Source organism: Sorex fumeus, unplaced genomic scaffold (genome assembly GCF_029834395.1).
Source record: "Sorex fumeus unplaced genomic scaffold, SorFum_2.1 ptg000007l, whole genome shotgun sequence".
Taxonomy (NCBI): Eukaryota; Metazoa; Chordata; class Mammalia; order Eulipotyphla; family Soricidae; genus Sorex; species Sorex fumeus.
Window position 1 is genome coordinate 3,906,593 of NW_026606064.1, and position 22,501 is coordinate 3,929,093.

The window sequence follows — 22,501 nt, forward strand, 5'->3', positions numbered from 1 at the left end:
AGTGTGGTCTGTCTACCTCAGAAGAGACTGTATTTTTTTTTTAAATTTTTATTAGTGAAACACCATGAGGTACAGTTGTAGATTTACAAATCTTTGTGCTTGGGTTTCGATTATACAATGATCAAATACCTATCCCTCCACCAGTGCCCATTTTCCACCACCATGGATAATATCCCTCCCACCCCCATCCCCCCCATCCCACCCTGCCTCTGTGGCAGGGCATTCCCTTTTGTTCTCTCTCTCCTTTTGGGTGTTGTGGTCCGCAAAAGAGGCATTGAGTGGCAAACATTTGTACAATAAGAAGTTTAAGAGACTGTATTTTAAGAAAAAGTATTACACAGTATTAAAGCCGGCAAGCTACCGAGAGTATCTCGCCCACACGGCAGAGCCTGGCAAGCCACCCGTGATGTATTCGATATGCCAAACACAGTAACAACAAAATCTCCAATGGAGATGTTACTGGGCCCGCTCGAGCAAATTGATGAACAACGGGAGGGCCTTTACCTTTACCTTTACCAAAGCAATGACATGTGAAAAAAAAAAAAGAAGTCGCTCTATTGCTATTGCATTCTATTATTTCTGACTGGATCAAAACAACACTTAAAAGACACTTTTTGTATTGATAAAGGACCCCAAGCTCCAGGTCACACAGTACCAGTCAGTAGAGTCTGCACAGTAGAACCCTTCTAATCTCTGGCTTCATTGCTTTTTCGTACCATATAAAATACCTTGGCCCCACCCCCGCCCCAGGAAGTTTCCCTGGCATTTTCTATACAAGAACACATATTCCTTGTATGTTCTTGTGCTTGTTTGTTCTTCTGCCTCATGAATGTGTATGAATTTCCTGAAAAAAACTAAAATAACTTTAAGCTGTGGTGGTCACTCTGCTGGGCATAAAATCAGACCTACTACTCCATAGTTGGAAGGCACCCTTCCCTACTTGTTTTCATTGCCAACAAGGTCCTCTTTTCAATTCATTTGTTCCTATGCTATCTATGCTATATACATATGAATGGAAACTTTCACCTACAGCTTCTGTTTTAGAGATTTTTTTTAAAAATTTGCGTTTTGTGGTACTTTTAGGCAAACTTCTCTTCTAAACAATGCCTAATAATTTGATCAGGACACAACTGAATCTTATTTCTGCCTGATGCAACCGAATAGTTCTTTCAAATGGCATTCTGCTTATTTTAGCCAAAATTTTTTTTTCAACTCACTCTTATACTTTGAATCTCAGAATGGACAATCTCCAATTTTCCTTGTATTTCAAATATTCAATTTCTTGGAGGGGAGTATCTGTGAAGGTGTGAATGTGGGTCATCTCCTCTATGAACTACCTATCAGTCACCCAGTAATAATAACTCCTACTTGATAAACACTAGAATTATTTAATGGCATTGCCCTAACGCTGCTTAAGTTCTCAAAAGATTTTTTTGGGTGCACCAAATTAATAAGGACTTCAGGTGGAAACAGTTGTGAAAATTATGTTCTGAATTTGTAGCAGAGTTCAAGGAGGCACTGTGGTGATTAGGATAGGGTGGCTAAATTTTAGATTTTTCTTACGATTTTGAGTGGAGATAGAGGGAAAGCAGTACAGGCATCCTTTTGTACGTGAGTGTGCTGCCACCTATTGGTCATTTTTGTCATAGGCTAGGTTTTGAAAGTTCAATTCAGTAAGTTTTATTTTATCTATTTATTTTTTGGTTTTGGTGCCACACCTGGCGATGTTCAGGGGTTACACCTGGCTCTGAACTCAGGAGTAATTCACTCCTCGTGACGCTCCGGGACCATATGGGATGCTGAGTATCAAACCCGGCAAGGAAAGCACCCTCTCCATTGTACTAACTCTCTAGCCCTGTTCAGTGGGTTTTATTATGGCTGAAACTTGATACATTGTAGTTATTGAATTATTTTAGTTTTTTGCTTTTTCAAAGGCCATACTCGGTGGTACTTCAGGGGGCACTCGTGGGGCTTCTTGCAACTTCGTACTTGGATGTCATTCTCGGGATTGCCTTGAAGACCACTGGGTCTGGGAATTGGACCGGTGATGAATGCATACAAAGACATCAAAAAAGACCAAGAACAACCAGTGCTGGCACGGATGTGGGGATGAAGGGGCACTCTTTCATTGTAGGTGGGGATGCCGACTGGTCCAGCCTTTTTGGAAAACAATATGGGCATTCCTCAGAAAAATAGAAATTGTGCTTCCCTATGACCCAGCAATACCACTTCTGGGAATATATCCCAGGGGTGCAAAAGAGCACAGTAGAAACAACATCCGCACCTGTATGTTCATTGCAACACTGTTCACAATAGCAGAATCTGGAAACAACTAAAATCCCCAAGAACAGACAACTGGTTAAAGAAACTTGGTACAACTACACAATGGAGTACTACGCAGCTGTTAGAAAAGATGAAGTCATGAAATTTGAAGTGGATAGACATGGAAAGTATCATGCTGAGTGAAATGAGTCAGAAAGAGAGGGACAGACAGAATGACTGCGCTCATTTGTGGAATATAAAATAACATAATATGAGACTAACACCCAAAGACAGTAGAGACAAGGGCCAAGAAGATTGCTCCGTGGTTGGAAGCCTGCCTCATGAGCTGGGGGAGAAGGCAACTGGGAAAGAGGAGGGATCACTATGTTGATGGTTAGACCAATTGTTCAGGATGGGAGATGTGTGCTGAAAGTAGATAAAGGACCAAACTTGATGGTCCCTCAGTTTCTGTATTGCAAACCATAATGCCCCAAAGTAGAGAGAGAATAGAAGGAGATTATCTGTCATAGAGGTAATGGGTGGGGTTGAGGGGTGGGTGGGAGGGATACTGGGGATATTGGTGGTGGGAAAGTGGTGGTAGGATGGTTATTCGATAATTTTATGACCGAATCTCAATCATGAAAACTTTGTAACTGTATCTCATAGTGATTTAATAATAATATTAATAATAATATTACAACAATAATAATAGTAATAAAAATGGGCTGGAGGGATAGCACAGTGTGTAGGGCATTTGCCTTGCATGCGGCTGACACGGCTGACCCAAGTTCAATTCTTCCGCCCCTCTCGGAGAGCCTGACAAGCTACCACGAGTATCTTGCTCACTCGGCAAAGCCTGGCAAGCTATCCGTGACGTATTCGATTTGCCAAACACAGTAACAAGTCTCACAATGTTACTGGGCCCACGCAGCAAATCGATGAACAACGGGAGGACAGTGACAGTGACAATAAAAGAATGGGCTCCAGCTCTTTGAGCTATCTCCCAGGCCCTTGTCATTGATTTTCAAGTGAGAAAAGTAATTATTTCTTATTACAAATCATTGTAAGATCTATTTACGTAGAAAAAAAGAGAATTAAGGTCACTTGTGATTTCACCAAATAGGCGTAACTGCTTCACTATATTAGAAGACATCTCATGGTTTTTCCCACTTTAAAATATTAGGTCTACTTAGAAGGTAGATTTCAAATGCATAAATATCATGCCCATATTTATGTACAAATATACACAGACACATATAAAACAAAATGTGGTTCCATTTTAAAGGTCAAAGAAAGAACGTTTATCTCATTTTGCTGTCTATGAAGAAAGAGTTAAGAAAATATATAAGAAAAAACAAAACAATAGAGATCATTCATTTTTTCATAACCACCTACATTTCATTATCTTATAGTTTTGATTTTCAGGCAGATTAGTTGATCAGTTTGTGTTTTCCTAGAAGCAGACTCTGAAATGAGGCTTTGAATTTGACAACTTTATTTGGGTGTTGAAGGAAGCACCCTTACAACTAACTAAGGAAAGGAGATAAACAGAAATAAGGGGCTTACTGTGCTTATATTCTGCTTACCTGACTCTATTTACACTTACTATTCTTTCAGGCACAAACTTAAACCATTGATCAAAGCTTTGTTCTTTTTTCTTTTATTGTTGGGGGGTATTAGAAAATTTACTATGTTTTTAAAAAATTTCTTTCCCACTACTTTTGATATATTATATTTTAATTTTAACTAAAACACATTTGGTTTGAGGAGCCATTCTTTTTTTTTTCAATTTTATTTTTTTAATGTATCACTGTGAGGTACAGTTACAGATTTGTAAACTTTTGTGCTTATGTTTCAGTCATACAATGTTTGAGTTCCCATCCCTCCATAAGTTCCCATTCTCCACCACCAATGATCCTAGCATCCCTATCACCACCTCCATCCCTTCCCTCCCACCCCACCGTGCCTCTGTGGCAGGGCATTTCCTTTTGCTCTCTCTCTCTCTCTCTCTCTCTCTCTCTCCTTTTGGGTGTTGTGGTGGTTTGCTATAGAGGTATTGAGTGGCCATCATTTGGTCTATAGTCTACTTTTAGCACACATCTTTCAACCTGAATGGGTCCTCTCAATATCCTTTACTTGGTGTTCCTTTCTCTATCTGAACTGCCTTTTCCCCCAGCATGTGAGGCCGGCTTCCAAGCCGTGGAACAATCCTCCTGGTACACATCTCTACTATTCTTGGGTGTTAGTCTCCTATTCTATTACTTTATATTCCACAGATGAGTGCAATCTTTCTATGCCTGTCCCTCTTTCTGACTCATTTCATTTAACATGATACTTTTCATGTTCATCCACTTATACGCAAATTTCATATTTTTTAACAGCTGCATAGTATTCCATTGTGTAGATCTGCCAAAGTTTCTTTAACCAGCCATCTATCCTCAGGGACTTGGGTTTTTTCCCCAGATTTTGGCTATTGTAAACAGTGCTGCAATAAATATACAAGTGCAGATGTCATTTCTACTATACTTTTTTGCCTCTCTGATATATATTCCCAGGAGTGGTATTGCTAGGTCAAATGGGAGCTCAATTTCTAATTTTTTGAGAAATGTCCATACTGTTTTCCAAAAGGGCTGAACCAGTCAGCATTCCCACCTTCAGTGAAGGAGGGTCCCTTTCTTGCACATCTGCACCAACACTGGTTGCTTTTGTTCTTTTGGATGTGGGCCAGTCTCTGTGGTGTGAGATGATATCTCATTGTGGTTTTGATCTACATGTCCCTGATGATTAGTGATGTAGAGTATTTTCTCATGTACCTTTTAGCCATTCAGATTTATTCTTTGAGAAAGTGTCTGTTCATTTTGTCACCCCATTTTCTGATAGGGTTATATGTTTTCTTCTTGTGGAGTTCAACTAGTGCCTTGTATATCCTTGATATCAACCGCTTATCAGATGAGTATTGGGTGAATATCCTTTCCCATTCTGTGGACTGTCTTTGTATTTTGGTCACTGTTTCTTTTGAGGTCCAGATGCTTCTTAGTTCAAGATAGTCTCATTTGTTTATCTCTGTTTTCACTTGCTTGGCCAGTGGCGTGTCATCTTTGAAGATACCATTAGCTTCAATGTTGTGGAAGGTTCTGCCAACCTTGTCTTCAATCTTCTTTGCATCTGTGTTCATCAGGGATATTGGCCTGTAGGGTTTTTTTTTGTTAGTGGTGTCTTTGTTTGCTTTGGGTATTAGGGAGATTTGTGCCTCATAGAAACTGTTTGAGAGAGTTTCTGTTTCTTCAATTTCCTGGAAAAGCTTGAGAAGGACTGGCAATAGGTCCTCTTTAAATGTTTGGAAAAATTTTAATGTGAATCCATGTGGACCTGGGGTTTTGTTTTTGGGAAGACTTTTGATTGCAGTTTCAACTTCCTTGATTGTAATAGATCTATTCAGGTAGTCCAAATTTTCTTAATTCAGCCTTGGGAGATTATAAGAATTTATCCGTTTTTTTCTAGGTTCTCTTGTTTTGTGGCATACAAACTTTCAAAATAGTCTCTGATGATCTTTTGAATTTTTTTGATTTCTGTTGTGCTATCCCCCTTTTCATTTCTGATTCGGTTTATTAGAGTTCTCTCTTTCTTTATGAGTCTTGCTAGTATTTTATCAATCTCGTTTGTTTTCTCAAAGAACCAGCTCTTGGTTTCCATGTCGTTGATTTCTGCTCTAAGTTTTGTTATCTGTTTCCTTCTGCTTGTTTTGAGCTCATTTTGTTTATCCTTTTTAAGATCTTGAGCTGTGAAGTCAAGTTATTTATGTGGGCCCTTTCTTTCTTCCTGAGAAATGCTTACAGAGCTATAAATTTTCCCCATAACACAACTTTAGCTGTGTCTCACAGGTTCCAGTAGCTCGTGTCTTCATTCTCATTTATTTCCAGTTATCTTTTGATTTCTTTTTTGATTTCCTTCCTGACCTACTTGTTGTTCAACATTGACTTGTTTAATTTCCAGGTGTTTGATTTGTTTTTCTGTGGCTGTACATGATTTATTTCTATCTTCAGTGCATCATGGTCTGAAAAATAGTTGATGCAATGTCTATCTTCCTGATTCTGTTGAGTTATGTTTTGTGACCCAGCGCATGGTCTATTCTGGAAAATGTTCCAAGTGCACTGGAAAAGAATGTGTATTTTTTTCGGGTGGGGGGATGTAAAGTCCTATATAGGTCTATTAACCCTCTCCTATTTCTTGCTTAAAAGCCAGTATTTCCTTGCTGAGTTTTAATCTCGTTGATCTATCCAGAGGTGATAAGGTGGTGTTGAAGTCTCTAGCTACTATTGTGTTGCTCACAATTTCCTCCTTAATGTCTGTTAGCAGTTGTAGGTAGTTAGTTGGTCCCTCATTGAGTGTGTATACATTTAGGAGTGTGATTTCTTCCTGCTGCAGATACCCCTTAATTAAGAAGAAATGGCCTTCACTGTCCCTTCTAATATTTTTCAACCTGCAATCTATGTTGTCAGATACTAGTAAGGCCACCCCAGCTTTTTTGAGGAAGTTATTTGCTTACAGAATTGTTTTCCATCCTTTGACTTTGAGTCTTTGTTTGCTCTGACTATTCAAATGTGTTTCTTGTAGGCAGCAGAATGTTGGGTTCAGTCTCTGAATCCATTTTGCCACTCGGTGTGTCTTAATTGGTGCACTAGACCATTGACATAGAGAGATTACTGTTATGAGGTTCTGTGCCATCTTTCTGTAAGGGTTTGTTGTGCTTGTAGGTTTCTTTCTTGTCTTACAGTAGCCCCTTTAGTCCTTCTTTTACGTTTTGTTTTAAGTCTATGAAGTTCCTGAGCTGTTGTTTATCCATGAGATAGTGTATTGAGTGAGAGTTTGGCTGGGTAAAGTATTGTTGGTGAGGCGTTCATTTCACTGAATTTTTTTTTACTATATCCCACCATTGTCTTCAGGTTTGGAGGTTTTCCTCTGATAGGTTTGCTGTAAATCTAAGGGGTGTTGGGGAGCCATTCTTGACTGTGATTGTTTGACAACATTGGGTTGTTCTTGCTCCTCCTGAAATGATCTTAGGTTTATTAAGCTACTCCCACAACAGTGCTCCTGACACACACCCAATTCCATCAAGCACTAATAATCCTATATTGCTATTCTCTTTTCTTTATGTCATTTGCATGGTTTAGCAATGTCCTTTTTATATAGGCACAGGAAGACAGTTCATACTATGCTTTGAAGCATGAGAGTTAATTGACTCCAAAATAATATTTACTCCTGGGCATCCGTGTTTATGACTTAAGTCTCAGTTGCCCCTAGTTCCTAGCACTCCAAAAGCAGGATCCCGACTAAGGGACTGGATAGACCCAGGGCAATCTGTAAGCTACTCTGGCATCAAAAGGGGACAAGCTAAGCACCATAAGCATAGTAAGTTAAGAGCATGGTCATGGGACAAACTCTGTCATGACCCAAGAACAAGTAACTGAATAAGGACCCTGCTGGGTTTAGGAAAGACTAACCTGGCTTGAGGACTGTGGTCTTGAATAAATAGCGAGAGGTCCCCAGGAAGAGTCAAGCTTCAAGCTTAATATATCTCTTATTGTGTTCATACAAAATGACTAGAGATATTATAAGAAGTAAATTTACTGATTATTTAAATGGATTACTAGTAGACCCGAGTTCGATTCCTCTGCCCCTCTCGGAGAGCCCGGCAAGCTACCGAGAGTATTCTATATGCCAGACACAGTAACAACAAAGTCTCCAATGGAGACGTTACTGGGCCCGCTCGAGCAAATCGACGATCAACAGGAGGGCCTTTACCTTTACCTTTTACTAGTTGAGGAAGGGATAAAACAATACACCCTGGATGAAATCCTGCTCTTGAGAAGATCTCCTAGCAATCTGGAGTGCTGAACCCTCAGATGAGATCTTATCCTTGAGTTAATTCCCTAGAGCTTCCCCTGAAGGAGTGGCTTTACCTCTGTTGTTGTTATGGCAATGTTCAACCCCACCTATGTGTACCATGACCCTTCATGATTTCTGTATAACTATGCTGTAAGGGGTAAAAGGGGTGGAAGACTAGGAGGTAAAGAACTTTAAGGTTTACGAGGAGACTAGGAAGATAGAAGTATGATGATTGGGACTACAACCAAAACTATCAGTACAATTGTGCTCTAGAGGGAGAGATCAGACTATGTTGGGGAGGAGAGGGAAATAAACTGGCTAGCAACCAGCCTGGGGCCCGGGCCCTATTTCTCTGTTTCCAGGTCCTTCGTCCATCCTGCACAGTGGGCTAACCAGGGGGAACAGTTCTTGGCCAATGAATGTTCATGTCCCGGGTGCCCCCACACTCTTCCTTCTAAAACTCTCCAGGGACTCCTCTTAGATCTGTGCTTGGACTTCATTCCTGGTGGTGCTCAGGGGATGGTGCAGTGCTGGGCATTGAACCCAGGTCCCCTCCAATGCAAAGCTTGTGTTTAGCCCTTTGAGGTACCTCTGTAGTATCAAGTTATTTTCTTCTCTTCCCTTACTTTTGTTGGGATAACTGATGCTGGGGGAGGGTTTATACAATTTAATTTGGTACTTACTAGGGTGGTGCCCTTGGTTGTGGTGCAGATACACTTTTAGCTGCAGTCATCCATTTTCATTGTGACACTTAAGCACAATCTAGTCAGAAAGCCCAGTAGAGATTGTAGACAGACTTGGTTACCTGGTTACGGAGTTCACACAGTTGAGTGTGGTGTGCCATAGGTTAATGAAATCACTTTGTTTTGCCACCGAGGATCCCAAACAGCAGTACTGCTAGGATAGTTCTTGGGCATGATGCATGGGCCAGGGATGGACTCAGCCTCATGCCTACAAGATAGGTGCTCTGCAACTGAGCTATCTTTGGGAATTCTGCGCTTATTCACTTTTTCCTTTTCCTCTTAGATTATTTGTAAGCATTCTATTCGTTTTCAAATGTTTGGAAATTTTCTGGATATCTCTCTGTCATGGCTTCTGACTTATTTTTACTGATATCAGAAAATATTCCTCCCATAGCTTGGATTCTCTTAATTTATTAAACTTTAGGGTCCCAAATACTGTAATCTTGGTAAGTTTTCTAGGTGCACTTAAAAGCAGTTTCTATTCTGCTATTGCTGTGTAAAGGGTTCTGTAAATGTTGGTTTTATGCTCATTGCAATATCCGGGTCTTTCAGATATTTACTTCTATGTTTTCTATTTATATTAATTTTGAGAGAAGATATTGAAGTTCCAACTTTAATTTATGATTTTATTATTAGAGGTACAACAATGCTGGCTTTATGTATTGTGAAGCTCTATTATCAGGTATGTAAATGTGTTTTTTTATTGTGATCTCTTTTTCTCTTTGCATTTTTTTGGCCACACTCATCGGTATTCAGAGTTTACAGGTGGTTCTGTGCTCAGAGGTCTGTCTTGGCAGGGACCATAAGGGTTGCCAGAGATTAAACTCGGGGTGGCTACATGAAGGCAAATTGCCTTACCTGCTGTTCTATCTCATGGTCCCACGTTGTACTTCTTAATACATTGACCTATTTGTTGTTATGAAATTACTTTTTTTATAACTTCTGGTTATTTTTTGCTCTAACAAATAATTTTTCTGCCTATGGCACCTCTTTTATGGTTATTATAAACAGGCCTGTATTTCTCTAGATGTTTAATTTCACCTATTTGTGTGCATATTTAAAGAGGATTTTCTTTTTCTACTTATTAGATCTGACTGAACATGGTGCAAGGTTCAAGTTCTTTAGCAGGGAATATAGAAAATAAGTTTTTCATCTACTCCAAATGGGTTCTTAAGAATGGATTTCTTATCAAGATATTTTTCTGCATATAAAAGCAGACATAGATGCAAATGTACATATGCTTTAACAAATAATACAGATGACTTACCTGTATACATTTCTGTCAATGCTATTCAGTAGAGACTATTTTAATGGGTATAGTGTTAATCAACACACAAAGCTCCAATTCATTTTGAAAAAATATTTGTTTAATCTCTCCCTTTTAGATAAAGAATTTATTTTCAGTAATTTTCCATTATAAATAACTAGCTAACCTTTCAACAATGAATAGAATTTGTCTTAGCTGTTTCTATTATCTGGGATTTCTGCTTTTAATGGTATTTTTTAAAAAATATTTTATTTTATAGTTTGAACTTTATTTTTTGGGTCACACACGGCGATGCACAGCGGTTACTTCTAGCTCATGCACTCAGTAATTACTCCTGGTGGTGCTCGGGGGACCATATGGGATGCTGGGAATCGAACCCTGGTGGCTGCATGCAAGACAAATGCCCTACCTGCTGTGCTATCTCTCCAGCCCCTAACTTTTTGTTTTGAGGCCTGTGTAAAGTAAGTGCATCCTGTAATTAGAAACATTTTTATTCATTTTTATCTTCTCTGATGTTAACCTTTGGAATAGCAAATAACAAACTTGTAGTTCTTAAGTTATCTTCTTAAAAGAATGACAATATCAAGGGCAATTATATTAGGCTACCTATATTTATTTATAGTTATCTTTCATAGCCTGATCTTGCTAGATTATATTATTCTTAATGCTCCTTTGGCATTTTTTTCAATTATTAGACTCTATTCATATTTAAGGTCCTATATTTGTTCACTTGATCACTTGATCACTTGACTTCCTGTTAATCATCAATTTGCTCAAGCGGGTGCCAGTAACGTCTCCATTTGTCCCTGTCGCGTGCTAGTGTAGCCCAATGGTGTCTGTTCGTTCTAGGAACACAAAGAGTCTCAAACCGATCATTCAGGATCTTGATGAAGAAGTCTGACCATCTGGTAGTAGGTGGGCAGCGACGCGTTCTTTTGATGTCCCGTGGAATCCAGTTGGTAACAGCTCTAGTCCAGTTGTCATCTCCAAATCTCATTATGTGTCCAGCCCATCTGATTTTTGACACCTTGGCAAACAAGATAGCATCCCTGATTCTTGATCGTCGATTTCATTCATTCATTTCATTTCATCATCCTGTTATTCGTCGATTGCCTTGAGCAGCCCCCAGTAACGTCTCTTTCATCCTAGCCCTGAGATTATATTCAAGGCTCTTTAGGAGAATGAGACCCATCATTGTTACTGGTATTTGGCATATTTGGTACGCCATGGGGAGTTTGCCAGACTTTTCCCTGTGGGCAGGCTACATTCGATAGCCTGCAAGTTTGTCCAAAGTAGGAATGAGATAATAAGATGTCATAAAAAGATGTCCTGATAAGATGTCGCATGGCCGCGAATGCCGCGCGGTTCCGGGAGCTGGATTTTATAGTCTCTGAGTCTTGGCCGCTGATGGGATTTCATGGCACCAGGGGGCCAGGTGGTGGGTGTGACCCCCGCCTACTGGAATTTGGAGGATCTGGGTGGAAGATGCTCGACTCCAATCTGAGTAGGCTTGGAGATCTCGGCCCCGGAACCTGCGTGGCTTTGTCCCTCTGCCAGTACCTTCATGTGTGCAGAGAGTGGTCTCAGCATGGTGGTGGCTGGTCCTGGAGGTCTTCGGCTGCCGGAGCCCTGGTCGGGGTGGGGAGGAAAGCTCAACCCGTTCCCCTCCAAGGGGCCTCGGTGAGGAACAGCCAGGCGCGGGGGCAGAAGATCGTCGATGGAGGTCAGAATTCTGGATTCTTTCTCTCATTTGAGTGAAACATGATACTCCAAGCATAGCTCTTTCAATTCCTCTTTGGGAGACCCAAATAGCATTCTCATCCTGTTTGCGTAGGGCCCAGGTCTCTGAGGCGTATGTTAATGCAGGAAGAACAGTGGAATCAAAGAGATGTGCCCAGAGCCAGAGGTTCTTCATCCTCCTAGCTATTTCTTTGATGCTCTTGAAGGAGTTCCAAGCTGCTCTCTTCCTCCTGCGCAACTCAGGTGCCAGGTCATTCATCATGTTGACTTCTCAACCTGGGTATACATAACTGTTGCATTCGGAGATGGTCATTCCGTTGAGAGTGAATGGAGTGTCAGGAACGAGGCTGTTTCTCATAAACATTGTCTTAATAAGATTCACCTGTAGTCTGACCTTTCCACACTCACGGTCGAAGTCGGCCAGCATTTGCACCACTTGGCTAACGTTTGGTGTTATTAGAACAATGTAATCAGCAAAGCGAAGGTGATGTAGTTGCCGACCATCTATCTTCACTCCCATTCCTTCCCATTCCAGTCATCGCATGATGTTCTTGAGGGTGGCACTGAAGAGTTTCACTGAAATCATATCACCCTGCCGAACCCCTCTCTTGACATCAATGATTACTTCTTTGTAGAATGGTGAGATCCTGGTAGTGAATCCATAATACAGCTCATAGAGGATCCTGATGTATTGAGTTTGAATGCCCTGATTGGCTAGGGCTTCAATGACTGCTTCCATCTCAACAGAATCAAAGGCCTTCTTTAAATCAATGAACGTTAGACAGAGAGGCATCTTGAACTCCCGAGAAACCTCAATGAGCTTGGTTATCGTGTGGATATGGTCGATGGTGCTGAATCCTTTGCGGAACCGGCTTGCTCGCATGGTTGTTCTTCATCTAGTGTTCTGCCAATCCTATTCAGGATGACTTGAGTGAACAGCTTGTAGATGACAGACAATAGGCAGATTGGGTGATAGTTTTCAATGTCGTGGATGTCTCTCTTCTTGTATAGTTGTACAGTCCTGCTGGTTTTCCATTGGGATGGAAACTTGCATTCAGACAGGTAGCGTGTGAAGATCTGAGCCAGCGTATTGATGAGTACTGAAGGTTCTTCAGGTGTTCAGGTCTGACCTTGTCTGGGCAGGGTGCTGTTCGTTTCTTTACTGACGAAATGGTGTGTTGGATTTCGGAAGGAAGAACATTGGGAACGACATATCCATCCTGTGGAATTTGGTATGTGGGCAGGTGGACATGGCTATCGAAGAGATCTGAGTAGAAGTCCTGGATAAACTTCTTCATTGCCCTTCTGGAAGATGTGATAGATCCATCAGGACGTCTGAGGGCAGTCATCTTGGTCTTGTAGTTGGCAAAGGACAGGCGGGCATTACGAATGCTTTTCCTGGCTTCAGCCACATCTACCAGCACTTCTGCTCTTCTCTCTTTGAGGCCTTCCTTGATCACATCTCTGCACTGCTTTGTGGACATTTGCTTGCGGTTGCCTGAGGCATGCGCCAAACCATGTTGGCGAATAAGATCAAGAGTTTTTGAAGACAGGCTTTTTTTTTTTTTTGTAGCTATCTCTCTCTTGGCGTTTCTCACACAGTCATGGAGGTGCTGAACCAGTTGATCATATTTCTCGTCAATGTTGTCAACAATGGCATCTTCCCATGTTGCAGCAATAGTGCCAAAGAGCTCCCAGTTGGTGGTCATTCTGGGAGTTCTCTTTTTAAACTTTGCAGCTCTTTCTTCCCGCTCTGTGAAGTAGAATTTTGCACGAAGGAGACGGTGGTCCGATCCCATTTGGAATTTTGGGACAACAGCGACATTGGTCAGGCAAAACTATCGCATGCACAGCAGAGCCTCGTATTCTGCCCGCATGGCAGAACCTCACAAGCTATCCATTGTGTATTCGATATGCCAAAACCAGTAATTACAATGGGTCTCATTCCCCTGACCCTGAGGGCATCACCAATATGGCAGCGTTGAGAAGGATGAGGAAGGAGAGGCCAATAAAATCTCAAGTCCGATCTAGGCTGCCAAAACGAAGGAAGACAAAAATGATTGTACTTTCAATACATGTATGCTAGCATCGGATGCATTCTTCGAGAACCTGATGGTACAAGCGCAAAAGATCAAGTACGATATCATTGGTCTGACCGAGACAAGAAGGCATCAATCACATCAGCCGTTTTCGACACTGGAGAAGAACTGTTCCCCAGAACATGCGATAAAAGAGGTATCAGAGGCATCCTTGTCAACATGAACTTGGCCGTTAGCATTGATTCATTCCAATGCCTAACAATCCATATCGGATGTTTACACTTGAATAGATGTGGCTCACTGCTGGCAGTTTTTATCTTCATTGTCTACGCACCAACATCCAATTATGATGAAGGAGAAATTGAGCAGTTCTATATGGAACCGGAGAAGTTCTATAAAGAAGACCACACCTTCTACAAGATCATTGTGGGTGATTTTAATGCCAAGATAGGACCGAGAAGATCAGCCAAAGAACTTCACATCGGGACCCATGGCCTAGAATGGAACGAACAGGGTGAGAGACTGTCTGAGTTCATCATGTCGACCAAGGCCATCCATGGTAACTCACAGTTTCAGAAGGCTGAATCTAAACGGTGGACATGGGAGTCTCCCGGCAGACGATTCCACAATGAAATAGACCACATCATATTCCAAATTTGTTACATTTAAGTAATATTTAAGAACTCCTAACACTTGTAGGAGGTGTTTGGTGGTTTAATGGTATCTGTAAAGTTTTCCCCTATCTTCTTTTCTGAGAGGGTGCTTGGTATGATATCTATATTTGAAACATTATGCATACTAAAATTCACTTTTAAATTTCAAGCTTATGTTGACTATACTACTATAATATTAGTATTTATATAATTGTTAATTATATAATTATATTACTATAGTCACATCACTGTCACTGTCCTCCTGTTGTTCATCGATTTGCTTGAGCAGGCCCAGTAATGTCTCCATTGTGAGACTTCTTGTTACTGTGTTTGGCATATTGAATACTCTCAGTAACTTGTCAGGCTCTCCGAGATAGTCACATCATTTCTTCTAATTTCCAGTTTCCAATCTTAGTTTTATCTGTGAGCATTTACTGTAGTAGATATTATATTGTATGATATTGTATAAAGGTATGAAAGCATGATAAATTTTCTTCTTAAATTAAAAAATAGAAATCTAGGATTAGAGAAGTAGTATAGTGGCCTGAATGAATTCTCTGCATGTGGAACAACTGGGTTTGATTGCTGACACTAGATAGTCTCTGAGCCCCACAACGTGTGACCCCTGAGCACGGAGCTGGAGGTCCCTGAATACTGATGTATGTGTATGGCCCCAAAACAAAACAAAACCAAAAAAATTAAAAGGAAAGAGTTCAGATTTTTACCATAATAGAGTATACATTTTTAGCACTGTGCTCAGAGATCACTCCTGTTGGTCTCAGGGAACTATATAGATGCTAGTTATTGACCCTGGGTTGCTGTGTGCAAGGCAAACACTCTTCTCACTGTACTATCACTCTGGACCTGAATATAGATCTTATATTTCAATATTATTTTCTCTTACTTTAAATGATTTTTCACGTATTTTAATTCATTATTTTTATTATTTTTTCTGAGATCTCATTTATTTGTATGTTAAATCTTTCTTTCTGTCTTATTAATTTTTCTTTAAATATTTTGAAACTACATTTTGCTTTAAATTCTATTTTAAAACATTCTCAAACATCTTTTTTAGTGTCCACAGTTGTTTTCAGCAGTGCTTGTGCCCTTCTTTTTTGTTTTCTTTTTCCATGTGGTTGACAATCCTCCTATCCTTTTCTTTCCTGCATTTTCTCTCTTCTGTTGTAATTTTGCCTTTTAATTTTTTTCAATGTTTCTATTCTATACGATGGTTATTTTGTTTTTAAAATGTTTTCAATTCTATTACAATTACCTCTGTTAATATAAAATTTTCTTTATTGTGAAATAGGATTTCAGATTGTGAAAAATTTTGTGAAAAAAATTCCACATTGTGAAATAAAAGGAAACGAAATATATGACTATACAGTGGATTGATACTATGCTATTGTATGTCTAAAACTCAAGTATGAATAACTTTGTAAGTCACAGTGCTTTAATGAGAAAAAGCTGAAAAAACCCACGCAACTCTGAGTAATTGTAACTCACTATACCTTTTAAAAAATAATAAAAATTACCCAGTTAAAATATGACGTTTGAAGGAATAATTTGTTCTTTATGCCATAAAAAAATGGTTCTCTGAGAAGTTGGTCAGCACTGTGGTATGGTGTTGCCAGCTCGTCAACTTGTATCTGCATGGCGAGTGCTTCAGCAGCCTGATGGTACCTTCAGGCTTCCTGGTATACCCCAATTGCTGCTGTGCCTTTGGCTGGATCTCAACAACATGGAACCAAGTTTTCCAAGAAATTAAACAGCCAAAAGTTAGGTCTGTGGAAGTCACTCCCACAATCCACTTCTGGTTCAGCTTTATTTACTGGCTATATTTCAGTGACCCATAAAGAAATCTTGAAAGAGATCAAAAACTGCAGTTAATCTTTGACCTGTGCATGGCTGAACAGACCTGGGTAAACCAGAGCGGGGGGCAGGTTAGCCTGGTGCCCACCCAAGCAGAACCCCTAACAGCTGCTTGCTTCCACAATCCAAAATTACTCCCATACCCCTTGCCTGAATCCACCACCTCAGGATGGACCTCACCGAGACATAATCTGCTGAAAATTCTGGTATTCGGGTTTTGTGACTGAGATCTCCAGGTTTTCTCAGAGTTAGAATGGGCTACCTCTCCCACTTCCTAATACTGCTGGAAGGACTGGCAGTCACCTCCATGATCAACTCCAGCTGATACCACCATGTAAACTCGGCTATCAGTCTTGAGTCAGAGACCCATAAATAGATCTTGAAAGATCGAAAGCCACAGTTCATCTCAGATCCATGCATGTCGGGACAGACTGGGGTAAATCAGAGAGGGTAGGTCAGTCTGGTGCCTTCCCAGAGCCCCCAGCAGTCGCTTGCTACCACTTTGCAAAATCTCCGCCATAAATCTGGTCTAACTCCACCGTCTCAGGAAGGACCTCACCAAGATATAATCTGCTGAAAATTCTGGTATGCAGATTTTGTGACTGAAAACTCCAAGCTTTCTCAGGCTTGGGATGGATTACCTTCCCCCACCTCCCTGTACTTCCAGAAGCCTCAGCAGTCACATCCACAGCCTAAAATTGCCACCTTGTTTAAAAGTAACTCCAGCCTAACTGTCTCAATAAAAATAATGAATGTCCTGAGCAAACATGATGACCTTTTAGTACCTGTATTGCAAACCATAATGCACAAAAGGAAAAAGATAGAGAGAGAGAGAGAGAGAGAGAGAGAGAGAGAGAGAGAGAGAGAGAGAGAAAGAGAGAGAGAGAGAGAGTAAGGAGAGGGAAAGAGGGAAATGTGGGACTAGGGGACCTTGTTGTTGGGAAATGTACACTGGTGCAGAGATGGGTGTTGGGTCATTGTATGACTGAAACCCAATTATGAACAAATTTGCAATGCTCTATCTCACAGATATTCAATTAAAAAATTTAAAAAAAAGAAGTTGGTGACCAAGATATTTCTATCTTATCACACTTTGCATGTTCTCTCTCTCTGTCTCTCTCTCTATCTCTATCTCTTTCACTCTCTCTTTCCTTTTGGGCATTATAGTTTGATCATGCATATCCCTTTATCTACTTTCAACATTCACTTTTTGTCCAGAGTGATCATTTCCAACCACTATTTTCATACTGCTCCTTTCTCTATCCTAATTACACTTTTACCCCACATACCTGTGGCAAGTTCTGAGAAATCCTCTTTGAGAATAGATAGTTAGAAAATGATACTTGGTTCAAATGCCACTGAGATCATTTTAATAATTTTATCCCTTCAGATATAAACTCTTGAGATTAGTTCTCTAGGGAGTAAGCTCTAAATTGTTGAAAATTCATAAGAAAATATCCCTTATTTTCTTAGGAATTCACAAACACTGAATGAATCGCTGTTCTGGTTTAAGAATATCTACATCTAGGTTCTTCAAAATGAGGCATTTGCCTTCTTTACCAAGTACCTAAAAATCCATGCCTCATGCTTCTAGGTAAAGTTTACAGCCATGTAGAAGGCTACAGTGCCACTTTTACTGTCTGAAAATGCATTTATTTTGAAGCAGTTAAAGTGTCTGCATAAGGATATCCTTAAAGGAGTGAGTATACAGCATTTCAGATCATTTGAAAGTTTTCGATTATGGTAGGAAAACGTCATGATGAGTTTGAACTTTATGAACTTAACCTCCCTCTGACCCAACTTATATAAAGAGAACAGATATTTTTCACATATTTATGAGGCTAAAAACTGGTTTGTGTGAATTTTTCTGAACTTCCTACTTACTATAGAGATACTTCATTGTCCATGAGGAATTCTAAGCTCATATAGTGCATATAGAAGAATAGTACATATAGAAGATATAAAGAAAATATTTAAATATAGACTTCACATAAGAACCAAAATGATGAGAGGAGAGAAAGAGAATTATGAATTGATAAAATATAAAAGCAGCTTATATTACCTCAAACTTCGCACATGACTGTATTTGGATGGACGTAAGATATAATTATTTTTGCAGTGATTGTTGTCCTGATGACTGTGTGATGGCTAAAAGTCTGTTCCTCAGAATATTAATATGATAATAAAATATTCATGGTTCAAACAATAATTGATAATGAAGTGAAATACATGATGTAGTGATTTTAATTTAAGAATATTTTATTCATAAATTATGAATAAATAAGAGTAGCATATTACCTTTATTTTATTTAAAGAAACTGATAACTGACATAGCAATAAATATTATTTAAAGCCAGTTCTTTTTCATGTAATGTCTATTACAAAGCTATCTCTTAAGAGTTTTTTTAAAATTTTTTTTAGTGAAACACCATGAGGTACAGTTGTAGACTTACAAATTTTTGTGCTTGGATTTCAATTATACAATGATCAAATACCCATCCCTCCACCAGTGTCTATTTTCCACCACCACGGGTCCCAGTATCCTTCCCACGCCCCCCCTATCCCTCCCATTCCACCCTGCCTGTGGCAGGGCATTTCCTTTTGTTCTCGCTCTCCTTTTGGGTGTTGTGGTTTGCAAAAGAGGCATTGAGTGGCAATCATGTTTGGTCTATAGTCCACTTTCAGTATGTATCTGTTAAGAGTTTTAAACAAACTGATTTTTATTTCTTTTGCTTATGAGCCATAAATTACTGTTTTTGAGAGTTTTTCAGTAAAAATTATTATATGCTTGATATTATATATGCTATTTTCAACAGAGTGGACATATCACAGGATCGATTTTAGAATAAGAACCTGGAAAGAAGTTTATGTAAAATATGGGAAATTATATAAAATAATTGGTGCAACCTCTGATTAATTTTCTATACAATTCTCATGATATGTTCAAAATTTGTCAGATCACAGTCTCAAAGACAGGATATTGCCAGTCTAAAAATAATAGAATTTTTTTTGCATTTTATGCTTTGGAGTAATTCTTATCCCAACCTATTTTTATTCAAAAAAGTCATTTAATATTGAGTTATTGGTGCAATTTCTAAGTTTGCATCTGTCAGAGAAACAGTTTTCTGATTTTCAAAACAGAAGAGCTATCATTTTGAAGAGCTATCATTTCTTTTCACTAATCTTCAGAATTATGTAGATTATGTTTCTCTCATCATTTTATAAGTGAGAGTTAGAGAGACTTACAGACACATACATGAATTAATTTTGTCTTAATATTATTAGAATGATACTATTACTGATCATTCAGTATGATATGATAGGTATATAAAAATAGGAATTTCCAGTTTCATCTGTCCTGGTTCTAAAGTTAAGATTTGTAGTAACATTATTCCTAAATTATAGTTATTCCATCATGCGGTAGACTGAAAGATGGAGAGTAAGTATTTCTTATTTTGTTTTATTACTTCTTGTGGGGCGATGCCCAGTGGTGCTCATGGCTTACTCCTGGCTCTCCACTCAGGGATTTCTCCTGAGTTGGCTGCATGCAAGGCAAACCACGACCAGCTGTACTATTACTATAGCCCCCTTACTTAAAATTATAATTTTAAGTACAATTTCAGCTGTCCTTATAATTTGATTGGATAATTTGTTTTATGGGAGAAAAGATTGGATCCAAAGAGATCAAAGTAAATAGTTTAAATTTACATAGAATCTTTGCAAAGTTGTTAAGATTAAATTGAGAGAAATAACTAATTACTATGTCTGTAATTGTGTATTCTTGGTGTCTTTAAAATAACAGGTAAGTGGATTAAATATTCTTATAATTGTTAATGACAGACTTGTAAAGATAATTCTTTTCTTTGTTGTAGTAGATTACAACAGATCTATGGAAGATAAGAATCAGACAGCGGTGACAGAATTTCTCTTCTTGGGTCTCACAGATCAACTCCATCAGCAGATTGTCCTTTTTCTCATGCTTCTCTTTATCTACCTTGTCACTGTTGGGGGTAATTTGGGGATGATCACCCTCATATGGGTCAATTCCAGACTCCACACTCCTATGTACTTTTTCCTAAGTCACTTGTCTTTTGCAGATTTATGTATGTCTTCTTGCATTGCCCCCAAGATGCTGTGTGATGTCTTTGACAAGAAAAAGGGCATCTCTTTTATGGGATGTGCTGCACAGTTATGGTTTGCTGGTTTCTTTGTGGTAATTGAGTGTTTCCTTTTGGCTTCCATGGCCTATGATCGGTATATGGCCATCTGCAAGCCCTTACTGTATTCACTCATCATGTCTCAGAGGGTCTGTGTGCTGCTGGTGGTAGGACCCTATGTCATATCTTTTATCAGTATCACGACTCACACAGTTCTTGCCTTTGGCTTGCCCTTTTGTGGTCCAAATATTATCAATCACTTTTTCTGTGATATTTCACCATTGCTTTCCCTAGCATGTGCTGATACATGGATCAATAAGTTGGTGCTCTTTGTCATGGCTGGATCTATAGGTGTACTTAGTGGCCTGATTATCATGTTGTCCTATATTTGCATTCTGATGGCCATCCTGAGGATACAGACAGCTGATGGGAGACGCAAAGCTTTCTCCACTTGTTCATCTCACCTGGCAGCTGTCTCTATACTCTATGGGACTCTTTTCTTTATCTATGTGCATCCTGGTAAAACTTTCTCCATGGATATCAATAAAGTGATTTCTCTGTTTTATACTGTGGTGATCCCCATGTTGAACCCCCTCATTTACAGTTTGAGGAACAAGGAAGTGAAAGACACATTCAGGAAGATGTTTGAAAGGAAACTTTCTCTAATAGTTAGGTGACGCAGAACTTGATTTGTCTTGTACTGGATTTGTTGGTGCATGATGCATAGTAAGGAGAACACTAGATCAGAAGATGCAGGTGAGTCTTGCTTCTGTCACTCATAATGATTTGGGGAATGGATTAGCCCTTCAGTATTTTCCACAGTCTGTTTTCTGTGGTAGGGTAGGGGCTTCAAATTAAATAGAGATAGGTTGAGAACATACATGAAAAAGTTTAAGTGAATATTTGTATAATTGTCAGGATGGAAATAATACTTCTTCCAGAAGTTCAAAGTGCCACAAAAATGTTAAGAGGAAATAATAGATCCAAGGAAAATATTTTTGCATATGTATCGAGAAGAGCCCCGACAGCTGAAGACCTCAGCCAAAGTCATGCTGAGACCACTCTCCACACACTTGAAAGAGGAACTGGCAGAGAAACCCTGGTGTGTGGGACCTGGGACTGAGATCTCCAAGCCTGCTCGGCTCAGAACTGGGCCTCCTCCACCCAGCTTCCCCACCTTCCAGTAGCTAGACAGTTACACCCACCAACTGTTGTGTAACCCCATCAACGGCCATCCAGAGACTATAAAACTAAGCTCCCAGAAGACCTCTTATTCTCTAGTTCTCACTCTCAGAGAACCCGGTAGGCTACCGAGAGTATCATACCCACCTATATGCCTGACTAGGAATACCTGTAAAGGTGATTAGAGGCTGCCCCAAATGCCTCCATTCGTCTTGGAGAGCCCGACAAGCTATCGAGTGTATCCCACCCTCACGGCAGAGCCTGACAAGCTACCCATGGCGTACTCGATATGTCAAAAACAGTAACAATGAATGGTCCTCATTCCCCTGACCCTGAAGGAGCCCCTAGTATGTCATCGCGATATACTTGTACATGACAGGGATGAAGGAGACATTACTGGGCCCATTTGAGTGAATTGAAGAACAACGGGGTGAGAGTGATATGTATCAAACAAGGGAATGATAATTCCTAGCTTATAAGTAGCAATCTGAGTGATAATCAGAAAGAAAAGCAGATAAATGGGCAAAGAAATGAACAGGTATTTCTCAGAGGTGGAAATGCAAGTTGCCAATTTGTGTGGAAAAAGTGTTTAACATCATTGTGAATCCAGTTAAATAAAATGAAATTAAAATTCCAGTCAATATCTTTCAACTATGAAACAATGAGATAAGGTAGTGAGTTTTCCTATTTGCCTTTCCTC

General features: G+C 39.6%; 1 protein-coding gene across 1 annotated transcript; it reads left to right on the forward strand.

Annotated features, from left to right (window-relative positions):
- Positions 1 to 20,351: 20,351 nt before the first annotated feature.
- On the forward strand, positions 20,352 to 21,296 carry LOC130045690 (olfactory receptor 998-like). Its single transcript, XM_056138539.1, has one exon. It carries the CDS (start codon positions 20,352 to 20,354, stop codon positions 21,294 to 21,296), a length of 945 nt encoding a protein of 314 aa, XP_055994514.1.
- The last annotated feature ends 1,205 nt before the right edge of the window (positions 21,297 to 22,501 follow it).